This window comes from Battus philenor, unplaced genomic scaffold (assembly GCF_028537555.1).
Source record: "Battus philenor isolate CCGP_79_NKW_IND1 unplaced genomic scaffold, ilBatPhil1.0.hap1 SCAF_7, whole genome shotgun sequence".
Taxonomy (NCBI): Eukaryota; Metazoa; Arthropoda; class Insecta; order Lepidoptera; family Papilionidae; genus Battus; species Battus philenor.
The window spans coordinates 13,596,112-13,617,534 of record NW_027181737.1 but is presented as its reverse complement, the minus strand read 5'-3'; the positions used below and the strand labels follow the sequence as shown (position 1 = coordinate 13,617,534).

Below are 21,423 nucleotides of genomic sequence, written 5' to 3'. Positions count from 1 at the left end.
GTAATACTAGATGATACAATACAAAGTTTTCCTATGTTGTTTTATTATTATCACCATCATTACAGCCGTATTGCTGTACATGGTCTCTCCTATAGATATCTAATAGGACCGGTTGGAAGCGACCATCATCAAGTTCCTTGTGACGAACTTAACAATGTCGTCTTCTTGCTGGACATCCTACGCCACGCTTATCAGTACATACTCTCAACTTTAGAACCTTAAAGCCTCCTCGTATAATATCAAATTTGTTACTTTTAAAATCATACTGTATATGACAAATTTAACGAATACACATTTCAATTAAAATTTTAATTAAACGGCGCGGGTCAGTGTAAATTTCGTTAATTAGCATCAGGAACGTATGCGGTTCTTCTGACGGTAGTGTACATATATATACATAGATTTATAGTATCGTATAAAATGTAATATTCCGAACCAGAGTTTCTGAGAGAACCTTCTACCTTAGTTACTGTAAAGAGGTTAAGGCTCAGCGCCTTCAGTGCTCGGTCACTTCATGCTTCGAGAATCTGCAAATGACCTCCTCAAGGCAAAACAATGTACATCAATCCCGAGTACCTGCGCCACGTTCATATCTAACTTTAGTACTGATTTCCTCACGTACTAATATTATGAAATGACAATTGAAATCGTAGCTATACTTTTCGAACTTTATTCCCATATATAAGATGATTTAAAATTAATTTTACACATAGATTGTACCGTATCTTACGTAAAGAAATTTTAAATAGAATTCTTCGAACGACTTGAATTCTTGAACTAGTTTTGAAGCTTATATACTTTTGTACATGTCTACATTTTGAGATTAATATATTTTCCTTTCGTATGAGTAACAGGATAATTAACTATTTCAAACAAGAAAATCCTCTCGATATATGTAAGGAATCTATCGTCTTTACGCAGTAAGCTAAATATATTTAAATTCTTTAAAAATTAAGGTAGATAATGACGCAATACTTTAGAAATTTTATTAGTAAAACTAATTTTCACCGGATTATACCGTGGACTTTTATGTGCTTGTAACGCAAATCTAAAATGTGTTTCTATGAATTTAGTAAAGTTATAATCACTAATCATTTTATTTTATACCCTGTTAAAGAAAGTAGTATGCACTCCGACACAATAAAGAGAAGTCATAAATAGCAAGAATCATTTTTATTATTTCATCTACTTCTATATTGTCTGTGACGCGACCGGAGACGTCACTGTCACAGTTTGTTACACCAGCTGTGGGCTGCCTTGACACGGTTTTCAGAAAATACATATAAAAGTCTTTATGTATACACATTGATTGTTTTCGTAAACATGTTTACAATACAATTAGTATTTTTTTAAATATTAATGTGTCATATGTACAGAAAAATTTGACACTTTTAAGTACAGTTTTATAAATTGTTTTTCAACGAATCAGCCATAGGCGTCCACATTATATTCGTTATTTTAGCCTAAAGCCCAGTGTAACCCAACGTGGGCCCACGCTCCACAGGAGGCAATTTGATTGTAAAGGGGGAAATTCTAAAATGGATTAGACACGAGTTTAACCTTTTTGCTTTATAAAACATACATATGTTGCATAGGAGGCGTAAGAATTTTAAAAAGGTTGAGCTGAGGCATGGCATATAAAAGGTTTATATAAAAATATTGTTGTAGACAACCACTGGAAGACATAGGCCTTCTTTAAAGATATCTTTGGGTATATCATAATCACCACGCTTGATAGGCGGGTTGGCGATCGCGGTGTGGTATTATGCTGCTGCCTATTCTCTGGAAATTTATGTGCAGTTGCAATACTATATAATTAATGCGCAAAGTTTGAATTGTATAAGATCGTATCCCGGGAATGAAACCCGCGACTTACGTTCAAAAGTCTTAGTCTTTTACCGTTGAGCTACCACTGTCAAATATAATTGTTTACATGATATATAATTTACTCAACGAGACATCCAGATGCTAGGGATTTCTATTTTTTTTTATAATTATTATTTTATGGCCCCCGCTATTGGGGACCTCTCCTTCTACCTCTATTTATTGGGAACAGGGTTTTGTATTTCTTAATAATTTTTATTTTCGTTATCGTCTTTCATAGTACACAATATCTTTTTTCCTCCTTCTATCATTCTACAATTCCATCTTCCTTTCTCAATCATTCCATTCCTTTCGTACATCCTCAAACACTTCAGTTATTTCTGTTACAGTAGTTTTAATTGGTTTAATTATTTTATCGTGTACGTCAATTGGGATTTTCTCAAACAAACAAATGTAACTTAGCCTAGCCGTTTTGCAAGTTGTAGTGGCACTAATTAGGCCACATAGTGGGCAGGTAGTCACTGAACAGGCAAACGCAGCGCAGAACGTCCACCCGCAACATGGACAAACGACCTAGTTAAAGCCGTCAAAAGGCACTAGATTGAAATCGCTTTCAACCGGTTCTATTAAATATCTATGAAGGAGGCTTATGTTCAGAAGACCATGGCCTGAAAAGATCATGATGAATATATTTTAGAGTAAACACACAGTTATTACGGTAATTATGTATAAATTTGCCAGAAAGTTCATTTAAGTTGTAATTGCCTTCACGATAGAAATATGTCGATACGTAATAAGGTACAGTCACATCCTGCTTCACGCCGGAAATTGTCAAGACCTCCCGGAAATTGTCTATTGAGAAAAATTGCGATAAAGCTAGGGATGGGGTGACGCAAATCGATAATTTACAAATCTGTACTATTATAAATCATCATATGCAGGGATTATGTATGTACGTAAAAGCTTTTAGAAATTCAAAGTACAATTCACTCGCTGTCAGTTTGATCAAAGTTTTTTTTTTAAAGTAAGAATTTCTAAAAAATTAATCACTGTTTACTGTCAGTGCCTGCAAATTTTAATCTCAGAAAACATTAGCCCATCGCAATCAAAATCAATCAAAAATTTTTTTGCTAATTGTACTCAATTTGACAATTATTATGAATTATACATTCTATAGTTAGTACTGAATTTTGTACATAATATTATAATTATAATATCGGCCTATATAAGAAATAATATTTGACATTTTGCAAATGCACTTGTTTGTTTGGTCAAGGGGCTTGGGAGAGGCCTGTCCCAAAGATCGACACCATGACCTTGCCTTGGTCTGCGATGCATCTAGCATTTCCTCTGAACCTATATCGCCGATTCACCCAGTGGAAGGTTCACCCACGCCGCGTCCTCCGGCTCGTGTTCGCCACTTGAGACGTTTATAGCGATTTTGGAGCGATATTCCCCGCCAACTGCCAATTCAGACGAGATAATCTTCGAGCTATGTCGTTAACTTTAATTCTCACTGCGAAGCTTCCATAGCCCTCTCTATTGACATCTGGGTGACCTTCTCTTCTTTTTTACATCGTAATTAAGAGATAAATAATAGAATAAAAAAATTATTGAAATTTGTAATGATAATTTTTAATACGAAAGTTAAATACGAATAGAAAGTAATGCCCAACGATCTACGAGTCGTTAGGTTTTATGCAAAGAACCGCCATTTCTTTAAAAAAATATCCCTTATTTATAGCCGGGGTAAATTCAAAGCAGCGGTTTATGGATGTGAGTCGTGACTCCTTTTAAACGGTATAAAGAGTGATGCTATTGAAATTCGTTGTACGTAAATTGAATGTATACTTTTGTATTTATTCGCCGGATATTTTTTATTCAACACTGAACATTGACATTGGTTAAAAGTTTATTCACCTAAAAAAATTGGTTGTAACAAAACGTTCCAATTTTAATATTACATACGTTACGCCGTTTGATTGTCCAACTTTACATTTATCCGTGAAAATCTTCAAAACTTATGTTAAGGAAACGTCAATCAATAAATCATATTATTATATTAAAGATTACGTAGGAGGCAAACATTCCTAGGATTACGCCATACTTATTTAATGGGACAGAAACATTTATGTGATGAAAAAATTGTAAAATTCGCGTTAAAAGAGTTATTATCCAGTTTCTTGTTAGACTCTTCTAGATAGAATCTATAGCCTGTACCTGCCAGTAGTACTTGAAGAAAATTTGGACCAATAATAGTATGTATAAATGTATAATTAAATGTACATCATTATATCAACAACTTGACTTTTCGAAGGTGAAGTTATGTGTTATTGTCTAATTTTTAATTAACAAAAGGCGATCTTTTTTCATTAAATATGGTTGAATTTCTGGATCTGTTCATAATTAGTTAAATATTAGCTTGTCAAAAGTTTCTTTTTTAATTATAATTTATAATAAATGAAAGGCCCTATTATGTTATTGACATTATATGACCATAACGAGATTTATTTATTTAGCATTAACAGAACGTTTTTACGATTCATTGTTCTTTTAGACCGAACCAAACGCATATAATCTTATCAAAAAAAATTCCATTCTTAAATAAATTACACTCGGTAGATTAATTGAAAACCATGAAGTTGCGTCAGATTTGGTTTCCACTTGTTCAATTATTTCATCAATTGTTTAATAATCACGCTTATGTAAAATTGATAATACAAATATAATAATTTGTTAATTTATGTAAATCGCACGTATTACACGTACATCCGAAAGAAATGAGCCTAATTTATTCCTTCATTATTTATTTTAAAATATAATATATTCGTTCGAATTTTATATATGTAGTGGAGATTTTAAAATTAAACATTTAAGTTAGCTATTGAAACAGTCGCGATTTCTTCTGGAATGTTCTTCTTCAATACAGAATGTGGCGAGTTATAAAAGACTTGAGATGCCCCCAAAAAGAAAATGCAGGCGACAAATCTGCACCTCTTATCACTATGGGTAGGGGGTAACCCTCTTCAATATTACTTTTCTTAAGAACATATACGACCTCTATGCGTTAGACGTATGACAAATGGCTCTGTTCTATTGGAATCAAGTCATAGAAACACAAACAGTTTTCAAATCTTTAGTATAAAAATTTAATTTAACTCGCCCTAACTATAATACAAAACATTGAGCCGTTGATTTTAAACAAAATAAATATTTTTGAAATACGTCTCGAATATTCTACAGGAATATTTATTATAGTAATAAAATATAGAGATTTTCACAGAAAGACAATTTCTTTTTTTAAAATAAGACAAATAGCAAAAAGTTTTTATATATAAAACAGATTATTTTATATTATTAATCTGTACAATGTATATTTGAACAGTGTGAGGTACGTGGGAAGTTTGTCCGTGGTCGTGTTTAGATAGAATCGTGAGCGAGTGGGCGATGCAGCTTAAAGTGCTTCAATAATAAATATATCTTAAACGCCTTTCACTGGAATATTGCTAAGACCAAAGCGAACAAGTATGGATTGATAATTTTAATAGTTGCTTTACTGATGGAATGTAGATATTCCTGCATAAATATTGACAATCTAAACACGTTGTTTCTGTAAAATAATTTCTAAAATAGAATACTTCATTATAACTCGATATATCCTATGTTAACATAGTTTCAGCTTGCAAATAAAATAAAGCATTGCTTCAAACAAAGCGTTTCCAAATGCTTAATTATAACAGTTTAAATTTGTAAACAAATAAATGTTATAATAATGATTGGCTATTAGAAACAGTGCAATAGGAATAAATAAATACATTAACAATTTATTGCATTAGATTAAGCCTTTTGAATTAAAAAAAAATTAGTTAAAAATATTGTAATATATTTTTTGGATTATTTGCCATTTGTGGTAACTTAGAAGTAGATTAAGCAATATAGCGAAACATGATATGTGAAAGCTGTTATAAAAAATTATATAAATTACTGTATATATACATATATTAGTATATATAACTGTTATCTGGTAATTTTTAAAATAGTGCTTGAGAAAAAGAAAGACTTTTTCTCTTTTTAGGTTATAAGAATAAACTGCACATTGGTTTACATAAATAGTTCACACATTCCATTTCGTTTATTTATAATTCCATAGCCAACAAGATTAGACGATTTACCGACCAGTATTTATATTAGCGAAGCCAGGCATATAACTATTTTCGTTGGTATAAAACCGTTGCACGCGAAACTAGAGTTGCAAGTTTTACGATGCTTTATTTATTCCTACTTTGAAACGTAGGAAAATTCAAAATAGAAACATAAAACCAAACATTTTACATGAATATCGATAAAAGAATGTACATCACTTGTCGGAGCTAATTAAACCGTTATAAACAAAAGGCGAAATTTGATTATTCTTCATTACTCACGACTGCGTTATCTTTCCTATTCAATTCTTATTGTTTTAGACTTAACAATAAGTGTGATTTAAATAAATATCATTATATCATTATTTACATTATTTATTATATATCATTATTGATGTATATCCAAATGATTATGCCTGGAAATCTCTATTTTATACTAAAATAAAATGAGCTGCCTGTAAATATATCCCTCAAGTTACAAAAAGCAACTGGGTTTCCAAATGCGTTATCGAACATAGCACTAGTTACGCAGATGGGTTTTTATGTGATCTCTTTCACTTTACTAACCTACTAGTAGAGTATTAACAGAGGAGTTTATTAAATTACTTGAATTTTTAAGAAGTTTAATTTTCACTTAAAAATCTTCGCATTACATCATTTTAACTTTTGTTTTATGTACTAATCATATATATTACATGATAATACAAATACATTAATTCTACTTTTACGAGGGAGTTTGTTATAAAAGTGAGAGGCAGTTTGCTGAGAAATAATTATAGTTTTTCTCTCAAAACTCTCATAGTATTATTTTTAGTTCCAACAATGTCATTAAAAGGAGCTCAGTTTGATATAAAAGCTAAAGTTACTAATTTAAGTAGCTTAAAGAAAAGTATAAATAGCCTATCTTTGTTTTTGTCCTGCCGCCTCGAATAAGGTCCACCAAAAAAGCTAACCTTTTGTGCGACGCTATTATCCTTGCTTTTAAAAAATATTATAAAATATATAATGAATATGTTGTCACATTTGTGAGCCGAAGGTAATTGGAGTAGACGTTAATAAGAAATGTAATAACATTAAATCTTTTCCCTTCGAGTATTACATCGGTACGTATATGGTAAACGCGATTCGTGAAGCACTCGCTTTTAAGGCTAATCATGCGTGATAAGGAGTCGGAGGTTGAGGCGAACCGCTCGCCATCTGTTCGTGCAACCTTTGCACAATGATTAATTTTATTGCGTTTCACACACGGTTCAACGAGAATTGCTTAAACTTGAAATTGTGAATAGTGCATGAGAAATTAAACTTAATGAATCTGACTGGAAAAGAAAAACACGAGGCGATTAGAGAAACATTTGTAAAAATCTTTAAAGGGAAAAAGCTTTACCTATTTCTAATAATCTTTTTATATATTTATTCCTCTAAAATACGGTACATTAATTAATATATCCTGTAGATATGCAACCCGTCAATAACTTCTGGCACTACAAAATCAAAAGGGACACAAAAAAAATAATTATTTTTAATATGTGGTAACCTACATTTTTCATATCTTTTATTATTTGTTCCTTTTTTTAATCAGGATACCATAGTAATACTACTACCAATAATACTAATACTCTAAATACTATAGTAATAAATACTACACATAAATTGACAGCAAATGAACTATGCATTCACCCCTTTAAGAATATTACACGTATTTATTATCAACCTGTAGTGTATGAATTATTACGTTTTGGAATTGCTGGCAGGAAACAATGCATTGCAAATTTTCGTTATCGTTTTTACTACGCAGCGCTTTATGCAGGTGTGCGTTAGTTTGATTTGCATTATTTGCCGCAACGCATGTATCCCGAAATAACGGAACGGCATTTCGAATAATCGAATGCGAGAATTGAATCGATCATTCCGATGACTCATTACGTAATATTGGATTATGACTAAATATGGGCATGGAATGATCAATGAAGCAGTTCTCGGGGATTTACCACATATTTTAACATAATGATTGTATAGTAATAATGTACAGATAAATATCTAACAATCTGTATTTTCAATTCTAATGTCGTATTAATATCTGAATAAGTCATTTTATTTATATGTCTAAAGAATTAAGAAAAAATCTTAATTCAAGTTGGGATTTACACGCACATTTAAATTGTCAATTATTTTAAGATTATAAATATTACGCTACCACCGGGTTGAATTGCTGATCTTTTGACAAATTTAACAATGTAATGAGTCAAAAAACCAAGTTCCACAAAATTTCGATCCACTAAAATGGTCTTTAATATTATAATATTTAATCAATAATATACTTTTAATTAAAAATTTAACCAAAGAAAAGAAAGGTCTAAGATATCTTATGGAACAATTAAAGTATCTTTTTTTCTAGTATGAATTGTATATGGCAGCTGCACTAGTCATAAACTGTGTTATACCCGTAAGCTTCCTTCTCCTTAAATAGCGAAATAATTAAATAATACATTAAAACGCATAAACAACAAAAATCTTACCATACAGGCAGTAAATATATTTATACATTAATATGCGGTTATTTGTGTTTAAATGTATAAAGAGTTGAACAGAATTTGCTAGTGATTATAATTTTTCTTTAGTAGTCAGTTTTGAACTTATTGCTAACAGTTACTAATTGCAAGTGGGTAAATTTTTGTTTTCGCTACTTGCATTATTATTTATTGCGCTTACTATAACGCAATATTATCCAAGAGCTGGCGGTTTATACTCAGAGCTTTTTTGAAGTATTTAATACGAAAAGCTGTCGGACCATTAGTGCAGTTAGGCACCCCTCGTAAAGTTTCATAGATTTATAAAGTCAGAAGGTCATAGTTATTTAGTGAAATTGTTTATATAGATATAATTGTTTTTATAGATTCCCTCAGCATTGCAATGGTCTATAAAATGACCAAAAATGTTATATATTCGGGTAAGGACGTTAGAAAAGTATTCCATATTAATACGAGTACATAAGCCAGTATTTTTAAACAACATCTTTCAATTTTTATGTACTTTAAATCCATCAGCTTTTGAAGGCATTTTAATGTAAACATATCCTTGAAAAATATTCAAACAAAAATATTTACACGCTCGATCTCCCTTGTAAAGCCTTTTGTACAAATACGTAAATGCAAATAAACTCTTTAAGCTTATTACGTAAACTACTAAAATGCCTTGTTCAGTTTTTGACGAGCGAAGAAATCTGTATTGACTTGAGTACATCCCACGCAGCCTGACATCATTCGACCTACTGATACCATTGACGTAGGCTTCGATGTCAACTTGTATGATAATGCTTTGGTCATGAGTATAGTTCTAATATTGTTATCGATTTTATTTCCTGTGTCACTGATTTAAAATTTTACGTGTCTGACATAAAAGAAATAAAGTATTGGTTTAATATAGAAACTACGTTTGTATACCACATTGTGCGTAAATAAACTCCGGAAAAGGTCTCATATTTAATATATCATTTATCATGTTATTGAAGCTGCCTTCATTTTTTTTTTGCTGAACAATGACACTCATATCACTGGGTCCTCCGGTTCTAATATTGCTTGTGGATAAATCTTTGGCTAAGTTAAGCTAAACTATTTAAGGTCACAAGTTGATGTTATGTCAACTTATGACTTTATGACTTAATTTAACTTAAGTCAACTTATGACTTATGAAATTCGCTTAACAATGCTAATTAATAAAGATATAACTTATGAAACATAACACACTTTTGACACCGGTAGTGTCAACTTAGATAAACTTGGCTAAACTGACTTACCTCAAGAGACTTGGACCAATAGATTACAATATGGTAACAAACCTCCCAACAGTGGGACTAGTAAAGGTTTACTAGAATAAGATGTCATTTTTCATCAAATTTAATGTTATAACTTTATATACAAACCCTGTCAAAAAACGGTGCTTTTGAAACATAATATTAAAACTACGTATTAATAATTTTAAATGCATATCCAGTTGAAAAAGTAACTCATTTATAAATAAGTAATATTTTTTAGTAGTTTTATCTTCACAATAAAATATTATATCTTATATAACACCCGTTAGTTTTATCAATGGATGAAATGGTGAAAATGGGGAAGTACCGTAGTTTTAGTAGTAGAACGTGGGTTCAGGCGCCTCGACAGCGGGTATTTACGTGTACTATGTCATTTTCCATCACGCGATACGTTCAAAAGGAAACTTTATCTTGTATACAATCGAATAAGTTTTCCCATTATACTTTAATGCCTTTTCGTAAAATTGTATTTGTCCGTGTTCGGAATGTTGGCGTGGCGCAGAAAACAATTTAAAATCTATCAAGAATAAGAAAGGATATATGAATATGTTAATTTATTAGATCAAATTTTAAATAGAAATGGGTAAGGCATATTAGATATATTAGAGCAGCCGTGGAAGTCTAAAGGTTCACATGGTAACTATTTCCCGATTTCACGGCATGGAATATAAATTTAAATAATTTAATAAAAATTTAATAAATTAAAATCGCTTGTCTTGTAACAAACGAGGAACAAAATCGAAGTATTTCATTATATTTAATTTATTAACAATTTACGGTTTATTGTCAAATTAAACACAGCTATTAAATCTTATATTTCTATTTTTGACGCTTCTATTGTTTATTTGAAAAAGGCAAAGGAACGAAGTCCATACAGCCAAATCTTGTTTATTAGATAAATATACAACAAAAAGTAATATAGGTAATAAGTGAAACTTTTTTAATGAACTGTTTTTAATCGCCGAAAATATCCAGTTACCCATACGATTACTTTCACTATGATATGTTATACGCTGTTTCAGTGCTTTTATCGGTTACATTGCAGACTATTTTTACCGGTAAAATGTTGTCTACGGATAGATATAACATTAGAAGTCTCCTAAGTGAAAGTGCACCTTGAATGTAGTTAAACTCGCCCGTCGGGCTTCACTTTCGAAAGCTTTTGAAATTTAATTTATTAAGCAAAATAACTGTTAAATTTTAAACGCTTATGAAATATATTCAATATGAAATCGTACACAATCAACTGAGGAAAGTTTTTGGTTAAAAAGATATATTACAACTAGTTATTAGTAATTTTGAAATGTAGCGGTCCGAGGCTCCTTGGGGAACCCCCGAGCTTTGCTACCTTTAAAGAGGCTTAGGGCTAAGCGCCTTCTGCGCTCTGTCCACACGAGCCTGCTTGATCTACAAAATTCCACTTGCACAACAGTGTAAGCCAGGTCAAAAGAAATCATTAAAGATTTCGTAAACGAAAGAAAAATGTCATTAGTATACTTAACACAGATAACGTTGCCTAATAATTACTATACTAATGACATACACTCTTTCTATCTTTGATTTTGGAATATGGGATTCTCCGTTTTGTAGACAAAGTACTCTCATTTTGGGAAATATAAACGGTTATGTGGTACTAAAAACTCCTTTAATGGTCTTTCTAGTACGAGTACTATAAAGGGACTCTGGGATTACAGAACGCATCAGTTCATTAGTACTTCTACTCTATGGCAAGGCAATAGGGAACCACTTCGTATTGTTGTCGTATCCACGTTTGATAACAACTTATCAAGTATCTCATGATGATATTAACGCGATGTTGCTAGGTCTCATAGTATTAATAGCGAGAAACTGGCCATCATAAGCTGATTGTTCATATCGTTAACACATTACAGTTTTAAAAAAAAACCCTTTTACACGATGTTATACAACTTTAAAGGAGTGAATGTGTTATCAATTATAGCATAGTACAACCTAATCAAAAAGCAATGCTATCTGTAATAATAAATAACGCCATGGTAATATATTAATTAAAAGAGTGTTCGAAATTCGAATTACCTCATATTGAATGTAATTATTGTGTATTATTTGTCCCTGCATACTCTGTACTGCTAAAAGTCATTGGTCTGTCGCATTTCAATTAAATATATCTAATTTATAAAATTCTCGTGTCACGGTGTTCGAACTTGAACTCCTCCGTAACGGCCTGACCGATTTTTACCAAATTTTACATGTGTATTCAGTATGTCTGAGAATCGGCTACTATCTATTTTCCATACCCCTAAGTGATAAGGGTGGTCCACCCCTAAATTTTATTTTTAATTTTTTAGACAATTTTTTGGTTTTTATTTTATTATGATACAGCATACAAAAATACATACAAACCTAAATTTTCACCCCTCTACGATCAACCCTTATCTTACATTTGTTAATTAAAACTTTTAATTTTTTTTGCAAATCAACTTTTGCGGGATCAGCTAGTATATATATATGTAACATAATTCAGAGTGATCACCTTATACAAAGTGATTGGTAGTAGGTGTGAAAACTTTTCCACTCATTTAAAGCTTTTATACGAGTATCTATAATTGATCATTTTGTACAAAATTTAGTTGTCATCCATGTAGTCACAAACTGATTTCGCCAAAGTTTACAATTCAGTTTTTTTAAAAAATGCATCACACTCTGAAAGCTTGTTTTTACAAAATAAAGGCAGAAAATTTCATATTCGAGTTGTCAGCAAAAAGCGCACCTCCTTTTTTTTCTATTTAATTCATGAATACGGCACAACGTACACGGCCATGCATCTCTCTATGTACCCCCATTTACAATTCTCTCCCCTTACCGTTGCCTGTAGACGTTTGCAAATTCTTTTTTTTAACGATGCTTGATCGCAATGCGCTTAAATTTACATAAACTTTTTTTTAATCTTTCTTTATTTATAAAATTTTATAATACACATCTTAAAATGTTGAAAATGTTATATTTAAATCAGGAAAAAATTTGAAAAGCGAACTAGAGTTTAAGGAAATAAATAAAATCAATGAATTAAATATGAATCCAAGGATTAGAAACAAATATCTGGGCATTGAACCTTGAGGAGATATCGCGTGGACTACGCAAATATCGCGGCACCGTTGCCACATGCAACTGGAATAAAGTTATTCAAGGACGCAAAACCAATTCCGATATATCGACGGCACGACATCGCCATACTTTGTATCACTGTGGGTACAACAAAGTCGTGATCACATTGCACATTTATGCTAACACGCATTAGTGCAACTTCTGTGTTCTGAAATGTTCGATCACTTTCTGGTTCAAATCAATGGAATCGTCCTATATCGAACAGTGGACATAATACGGCTGGAATGATGACATTAAACCACTATTAGCCTGTTTATATATACATCTCCATTGAAGATCCTTCTAGTTAGAAAAGCAAATTCGCATACTTTTGAACAAAACTATAAGTTATTTCATTATAAAATTACTTATGAATGCCGGGGAGCTTCCAGCCAGTGTTATTAGAAATCTTTAAGAGAGTCCAATGTCAACAATGGACGTGCTTCGGATGAAATGATAATGATCACTTATTTGACAGGAAACACACAAATACAATTAACTCTTTATAACATTTTGAAATGATTTCTCTTATTTTTGATAATAGATTAGTATTATTGAATACGCATATTAAATAGACCACATATAAACTTAAATAGAAGTGAATAAGAGATTTTTTTTTAAACTGTATGTAGCAACGCGATAGAGAAAAGCCTTTTTGTGCGCGTGCCTTTATAAATGGCGGACGATTCTGTCTGGAAGTGAATCGACAGCGCGTTCATTATATTATTGTCGGTGCAGATGCCTAGATTGCGGTACCTACTGCTATTCAGTTCCGGCTCTATCTTTTATTACTTATTACGCTCTTCTATCGCTATCTTTTTTACTCTGTAAGAATATAATACCATAATCAAATTGAAATCGTATTGCCTGTACTATGTTAATAAATGTAATGCGATTTTATAGTCATCGTCAAGTCCTGATCTTAGTTCACTGGATTAAAATCAGTTTTATAATGTAAAGCTTGCTCTAAACGTCATTATATGTTATTATGTGATTGGCTGTGAAGATTTTTCCATAGAAAGAATGTGTGCTGCCAACGATAAAAATGTATCTTCGAATAAGCTTTATAAAATTTTAATGGTTTTATACATACTTATTACAATAACCCACTAGCAGTAGTAAATGTTACGTAGAATAATAAAATGTTTTTCTCTGTAAACAATATTCATGAAAAGACTAAATATGTACAATAATAGATTTGAAGTTATAAAATTAATTTGATTGTAAAAGATATGAATTCATCATAAAATTTCAAACTCAGAAAAACACGCTTGTGTATTCGCTTCGATTATTTAAAAAAAAAAACTATCCAAACTCTTTTGTAACAAAAGAGTATTTATTGAATTCATAGTTTACTATATGTTTAAGTTACACATACTTACTATTTCATTAAAACACTATACTTTTAACAAAACAGTACGAACATAATTCACCACGAGTTCTTCATAGTATATTAGTTAATAAAAAATATTTTTTTTATTTTCGAACTTCAATTATAAGACTATTGAAGGATTAATGCTATTCACACAGGTGTAACGTATATATTCATGTACACGTATTGTATTTTACACTCACTCCTCCCGCTATTGAGCAGTAGTAGCCCAGTGGTAGAAGACTGTGACTTGTGATGGTAGGTCGCGGATTTGATTCCCTAGATACAATTTTATATAATTCATACTTTATGCATCATTTATATAGGATTGTTACTCACAAACAAGTTTCCAGAGGATAGGCATGGTTAACTTCACCTTATTACCACACTGAGATCGCCAACCCGCCTGCAAAGCGTGGCGATTATGGTATATCCCCCATGGACATTTTTGGGGAAGCCCAATGCCTTGTAGTGGACGTAAATAGGCTGAAGCAACACTTTCTCCCATATTCTCACACGCTGCGAAGATTCTACATCGCTCGCAAATAGTTTATATAACATATATAAAAATATACATTAATAAAAAATATAAAATACCACTCGGATCTTTGCGATACAAATCTACGGGTGTGTTTTATATGTATATGTTACGTAGACAAATAAATAAAAAACAATACATCCCAGATTGGTAATCTTTTGTTTGTTTCTAGAAAATGTCGGTTTACAAGCGATGTTTTCCAACGCGGTTCGAATGTAACGGTGATATCATAACTCCACACATAGTCTATTGTAGTACAAACCCACGATCTATGTCAGAGTTTCTCAACCTTTTTCATACCCGTGTCCTGTTGATAAAACTTTTGGTTACCCTTCCCTTTACCAACCAAAATGTATTCTGTTTTTATTAATGTCCATCTGCAGTCAATTTAATTGTCAAATATACCTAGCACTTTAGTATGATGTAAATAATTTTCGTTTTAAAATTAATAATGAAACTATTATTTTTTTAATGATGTCCAGGGAACAAACAACATATATACACAGTTTTCAAATATGGTGGCAGCAATTTCTAACCACTAACTACATTTCAACGTTTGTTTAAGCAAAACGTTTTAACTTCTCAATACTTTCGCTATAATAAACTTCACGTACCAAAGGTTGGGAATCGCTGATCTACTGACAATCTTTAACTTATGTTATGAGTGGTTAATCTCTGTTGCTTTCTTCATTATTATTTATTAGGGGGACCGGAAAGTAAAGCAGTTTCTGTCGATATATTCTACAGAAAATGTGATTGATTTTTACCGCTCTAGCATTGAAAATTTGCATACTAGATGGGAAAAGGTTGATGATAACGTAGGTGAATATATTATTGATTAGAAATAGAGACTTGTTAAAAATATAGTCGTGTGAATTTAATTTAAGAAAGCGACATAACTGTCCGGTCCGCCTCATACATAAAAATATCACGCCGAAAGTACGGGCTCAAGATATTATGCATGTGTCTGTACTTTCGTTGTATATGATTAACTGTGAACTCGTGCGTTGTGTTGTTAAATTCGTCGTAACGAAGGTGAATTAGCGCATTGCAGTGCCGACCCATCCGTCGGCCGCGACCCGGGCCCGGACTTCAAAAGGCCCGCGCTAATTGCGACCGCCGTTTTCGCTTTTATCTCAATTAACTCGGGGTCGTTCATTTAATTACTTTTTTGGTATCGGCTACATAATGTCTGTGACTTGAGCGATGAGTATTATCAAATAAATACAGATTAAAAAGGCTACGTTTTGTTTTTAATTAAATATTTGTGTTAACGACGTTGTTGATAAAACGTACAAAAATGCGACTTCGTCTGTGTGGAACTTAACAAAAAAATTATTTACACTAGTTTATTTTTTTGTCTAAGAGTTTTCTAAAATAAAGGTCCTTATTTTTTCACCAACCTACTAGTATAAATCTCGTCAAAATCGTTTCAACCATTTCAAAGAGTACTCTTGTGGCATTCTTTTAAGAAATGATCAATGAGCTCCCCTATAATGGCATCGCTCAATAAAAAAAAAACAATAAGGGACAACACGCCATGATTTTAAAGGAGCCAACGAACAAAGTCATGCGTCTTTTTTATCACTTACAAATTTGAATTGACATTTAAATAAACCAAGAGTACTTCGATCCTCTCAGGGACCGTGGCGCGAAGTACGGTACCCGGCGATAAATATTGCACATCGATCCCTGGAAAGAGACAAATGAGTCGATTGTCTATTTCCAAAGGTGGATGTGCCATATATCGCCTAAACGAATGAAGGATTTGCCGTCTTCAAACTTAAGTTGTGGTCCTCGACGGAACTAGCGTTCTTAGTTACTTTAAAGACATCTTAGTTAAACGCCTTCGGTGATATACCACCTTCAAACTCAATGACGCTGTGAATGGCCAGCAAACAAAATGAATTAAAATTAAAAAAAAATCGGTGACAGCTGCGTGCCGCGACCTTGCCTGACCTTGGCCCGCGGCAATTCGCGTGGGTGTGTTGACCGCGGTTAATCCATCAAACTAGTTTGTGATTCCGTGACTCGAGTCGCGCATGGCACAGGAAGGGTAAACTCTGACGGAATGCAGAGACAACTGTATGAAACATTCAATAATTAACATAATACTTCGACCTTCCAGAGTTTACGTTGTGTTTCGTGCAGATATATACTATAAAACGGCCATAGCTTGGCAAATATCTGTCATTATTATATATATATTATCAGTATTCTATCACTTGTTTTTCTTTTTATATTTATGGACGAACATTTAATGAGATAGGAATTATGTACATCATATTTAACTGTAAGGTTAAGTGATAAAGAAAAACTATGTGGTAGAAGCTAAATTAAAAACTTGCTAATTGCAAATAATTATTTACAATCATTTAAACATATATTTATTATTTCGAATGAGCTTTGTTAAGCACCTTTTAAACATTGATATAACGATTTTTTAAATATATATCAATCACGTACATAGTATTATTGGGCACAATTTTCTCTCTATCATTTTCCACTCGTCTGCATATTTAGTTAGATGGTATTCGTAATAAGTTGTAATAAAAAGACATTCTGTACCAACACACCGAAACTCCGTATCAGGACAATATCGATACTCGAAGATTTTAATGGCAGAAATATGGACGACAGGCATCGCCAGAATGGCAGTTTGGCGACGGGGTATAGTCATTTCGATCTCTTCTGTAGGCTAAATTATCATTGTTCTAATGTCACAATTTTGTCTTATTTTTTTGAAGAGAGGTTTGCAAACAATACATTAAAAGTCGAATAACTTTCGTTTATTACTGAAGATTGTTTAAAAAAAGTATTCACAATACTTACAAAACGCAATATGCTCGTATAAGAAGCATGTTAGATTTTTTAAAAAATTATGTCCATATATGTGTGATAAATATAATTAAACAGTTAATAATACATTTTTTAAATTATAATCTTTTCTTGATCACAGGCACTAAGAAGATGGAGTACAAGACGAGGCAGTGGCACGAGAAGTGCTTCTGTTGCGTGGTCTGCAAGAACCCGATCGGCACCAAGAGCTTCATCCCGCGCGAGCAGGAGATCTACTGCGCCGGCTGCTACGAGGACAAGTTCGCCACGCGCTGCGTTAAGTGCAACAAGGTGAGCTCAGCGCCATCTATTGGACACTAGCAGGATTATCGTGAACTACCATACATGTGAATAACAATTTAAACATAATTAAAAATAATTTTTAATTTACTTTTCTATATGTGAAGTTATATATCACCAGTTACCAAAGCCATTCAGTACATACTATTTAAGATTAATAATAGCAATAATCGATCACATTAATGACTTCTAAATTTACGAAAAAAATGTTAATTAAATATAATAACATTCACGATTTATTAAATGGATCAACGCTCCACTTATGGCAATGTTTAAATTTTACAATTTCCGAAAGATCAATATTATGTTAATCGTTGGATTTTATATTTAAACTGATAAGAGACATATGTACTAATGACAGCGAATAATAATGTTCGTAGGTAAAACAATACATGTCTTACAGATTATACAAAATCTAGCTAATAACTTTTTGAGCGAACTATTTAAGAAATTTTAACATATTGATCTCGGCTTTAATGGACAATTCAGATACTGACCGCTTTTTGGATTGATGATTATGACCAGTAAAAAAATTATTTGTACAACAGATCATCACGCAAGGCGGCGTGACGTACAAGAACGAGCCGTGGCACCGCGAGTGCTTCACATGCACGCACTGCGACACCTCGCTGGCCGGGCAGCGCTTCACCTCCCGCGACGACAAGCCATACTGCGCCGAGTGCTTCGGCGAGCTCTTTGCCAAGCGCTGCACGTCTTGCTCCAAGCCCATCTCTGGTAAGTGTATTTACAATCCATAAGCTATAGACATCATTCTTTTATTTTTAAACCGGAGTTAAATGAAGTTTAATATTTACTAATAATTAAAATTAAATTAAATACTATTTAATATTTACTCTACTCCTTTCAAACCCAGTTTCTACTTTATTGAACGTGAATGTATGAATGAATGACCTTTATTTGAATCTGGAATGAGAATAGAATCATGAATGTGATCCGTAGACGAACAAAAGCAACAGCTTTACCCTAGCGAAATGGTCACTTAAAGTAAAAGTGAGCAGGCCACATACCACACAGAACAAATGGTCGATGAAGCCTTAAGGTTCTAGGCAGAAGACTACAGACCGTCAAGCTTAGCGTAAGATGTCCACCAACAAGGTGGATCTTGTCAAGGTTTTAAAAAACGCTAAACGCAGGGGCAGGCAGTTTTCAACCTGTCTTATTGGTAATCTATTAAGGAGGTATATATGGACAGTGGACGTCTTACGGCTGATATGATAATGATTTCATCGGCATCAACAATAATAGAATGTGGGCCGATAAAATCCTTTGTAACAATTGTAACTTTCAAAATGATGACAGTATATTTAAAGATTTCTGCTCCTATAAATATTACATTTATGTTTCGCTCAGGTATCGGCGGCACGCGTTTCATCTCGTTCGAGGACCGACACTGGCACAACGACTGCTTCATCTGCGCGCAGTGCAAGACGTCGCTCGTGGGCAAGGGCTTCATCACCGACGGACAGGATATCATCTGCCCGGAGTGCGCCAAGCAGAAGCTCATGTAAATACGTCAGCTTCGCGCCGCGCCGCGCCCGCGAATGCGACTCGACACACCCACACACACGCGCCCATATTCAAACTACCTTCATTATCAAATATCCACCCTGTTTGCTTATTAACAAAGGTAGCAATAACATGACACGAACAAGACAGATGTGTGCTGTTAATGCTTCTCGTCGCGAACAATAACAATGTATGCAAATGTTTTTTGCGGGTAGTTCGATTTAATTTGCCAACATTACGCCAAGACCGCACTTTAGTTGAATAACATATAAAATAAGATATATAATGCCAACCTAACAGAAGTTAGGCTTGTCGTTAATTATGATTATAATCGAAGTGTGTTATAAATTATAATGGATATAAAACTATTTTTAGATGTTTTTGGTAGAGTAACTTCTGTGCGGTCCAAACACGTGGCTTTTCTGCTTAATGTGTACACACACGTACATACATTGATAATGTTTCTGTGCTTGCGCAGCGACCAAACGATCCTACCGTTGGTAGCTATAGCGCGGGATTGGTGCCTTCCTGACCTCCGCGGTGCGGCGCGAGACCCTTTCCGACCCACGGCCCAAACCACCGGGACCGACCCTAAATAACACTTTCACGATATTTTTTATATATAAATAAATAAAAAACACGAAAATCACAAAAAAAATGTGGATGCACAAATAAAGTATTTAATTTCGCTTTCTTTTTTTTACCGAATTTTTATTTAAGTTATTTATATATTTTGGTTATTTAACCGTTGTTACTAATTCGAAACATCCATCCGTGGACTCGACTCCATATTGCTTTGGCTGTTTGTAGATCGTTAGGTATTTTTTATATTGTCAATTCGTCTAGTGCAGTTCACACGTTGCCTTAATAACATATCTAAGTCAATTTCGAGAATATATATTTTGTTTAGCGATCATAATAGCGGAGGGTAGACTTCATGTCTAATGCTACATGTACACCCGGACGGTGGACATTGGAGCATCGCGTAACATTGTAACTGTAAGTGAGTTTAAAAATAGTATGTGTATATTTAAGTATTTATTTTGTACGGGAGACGCGCTCTCCCCGCTTCCTAACACTACGAGCGACGTTGCGTCAACTAGTTTCTACTAATAAAGTTAATAAAAATATTTTTGTTCTCGAATAAGAAAGTCGTTACAATAATGTAATTGAATGTTATCGATATTTTTACATTGTAATATTACCTAGTGTTAACGGAAGTGCCTCGGCATTGAGAAGACCACGACGTGTTTGGGGATCACTTTATAAAGGTTATTTGTTAAGGGTTAAATTATTAATGTTGAAAGTATATTTATGACGTGTACACACTCAAACCGCTTAGCTGTGTGATCTGATCTAATTAATCTTTGTATCTATCTACCCATAGATTGTATAAACTATGAAACGAAAATAAAACTATTCAAAATAACATAATTGTGAGTTGTTATTTACGTACCTTACTAACAGTGAAACAGGAGGTATTTATTACATTAAAATAAACAATAATTATTTCTTCTCAACGAGAACCAACATATGTTCGCTCTGAAGTAGATTCATTTAGTATAAAAAGAGTGTAGATATAAGAATACGTATTGCAATGCCAATTATAGATATCTCAGAATATTTAATAAACCCTTTGACATCTCAACAATAAAGAAATGATTTTATAAATATATCTATTAATTAATTTAAATTTCATTATAAAAAACTCAATTTATATTCTAATAAAGGCGGGGGGACTACATCTCTACTTATAGAGATAGATTGAGTAGTCTAGTATCGCAGGAACTACTGTAGTATGCAAAAGCGTATTTATTAAAAAAAAAGACGTCAAAGAAAACAGAGGTTTTTGGTCGATTTTTAAACTCGAAATTTTAAACTATCTCTGCAATTATACTTTATTATATATAATAACATTAGGTGAACATAATGTTTATCTGTATCCGCT

General features: G+C 32.8%; 1 protein-coding gene across 6 annotated transcripts in view; it reads left to right on the top strand.

The window, feature by feature from the left end:
• Window positions 1-20,909, top strand: part of LOC137931236 (four and a half LIM domains protein 2-like) — a 230,379-nt gene extending 209,470 nt beyond the window's left edge. For all 6 annotated transcript variants that reach the window (XM_068774657.1, XM_068774655.1, XM_068774656.1 and 3 more), the window contains 3 exons: window positions 17,770-17,939; window positions 18,497-18,683; window positions 19,320-20,909. In XM_068774657.1, the coding sequence (XP_068630758.1) occupies window positions 17,770-17,939; window positions 18,497-18,683; window positions 19,320-19,477 (515 nt within the window). In that variant the 3' untranslated portion in view covers window positions 19,478-20,909. The remainder of the gene's footprint in view (window positions 1-17,769; window positions 17,940-18,496; window positions 18,684-19,319) is intronic.
• Window positions 20,910-21,423: the final 514 nt, after the last annotated feature.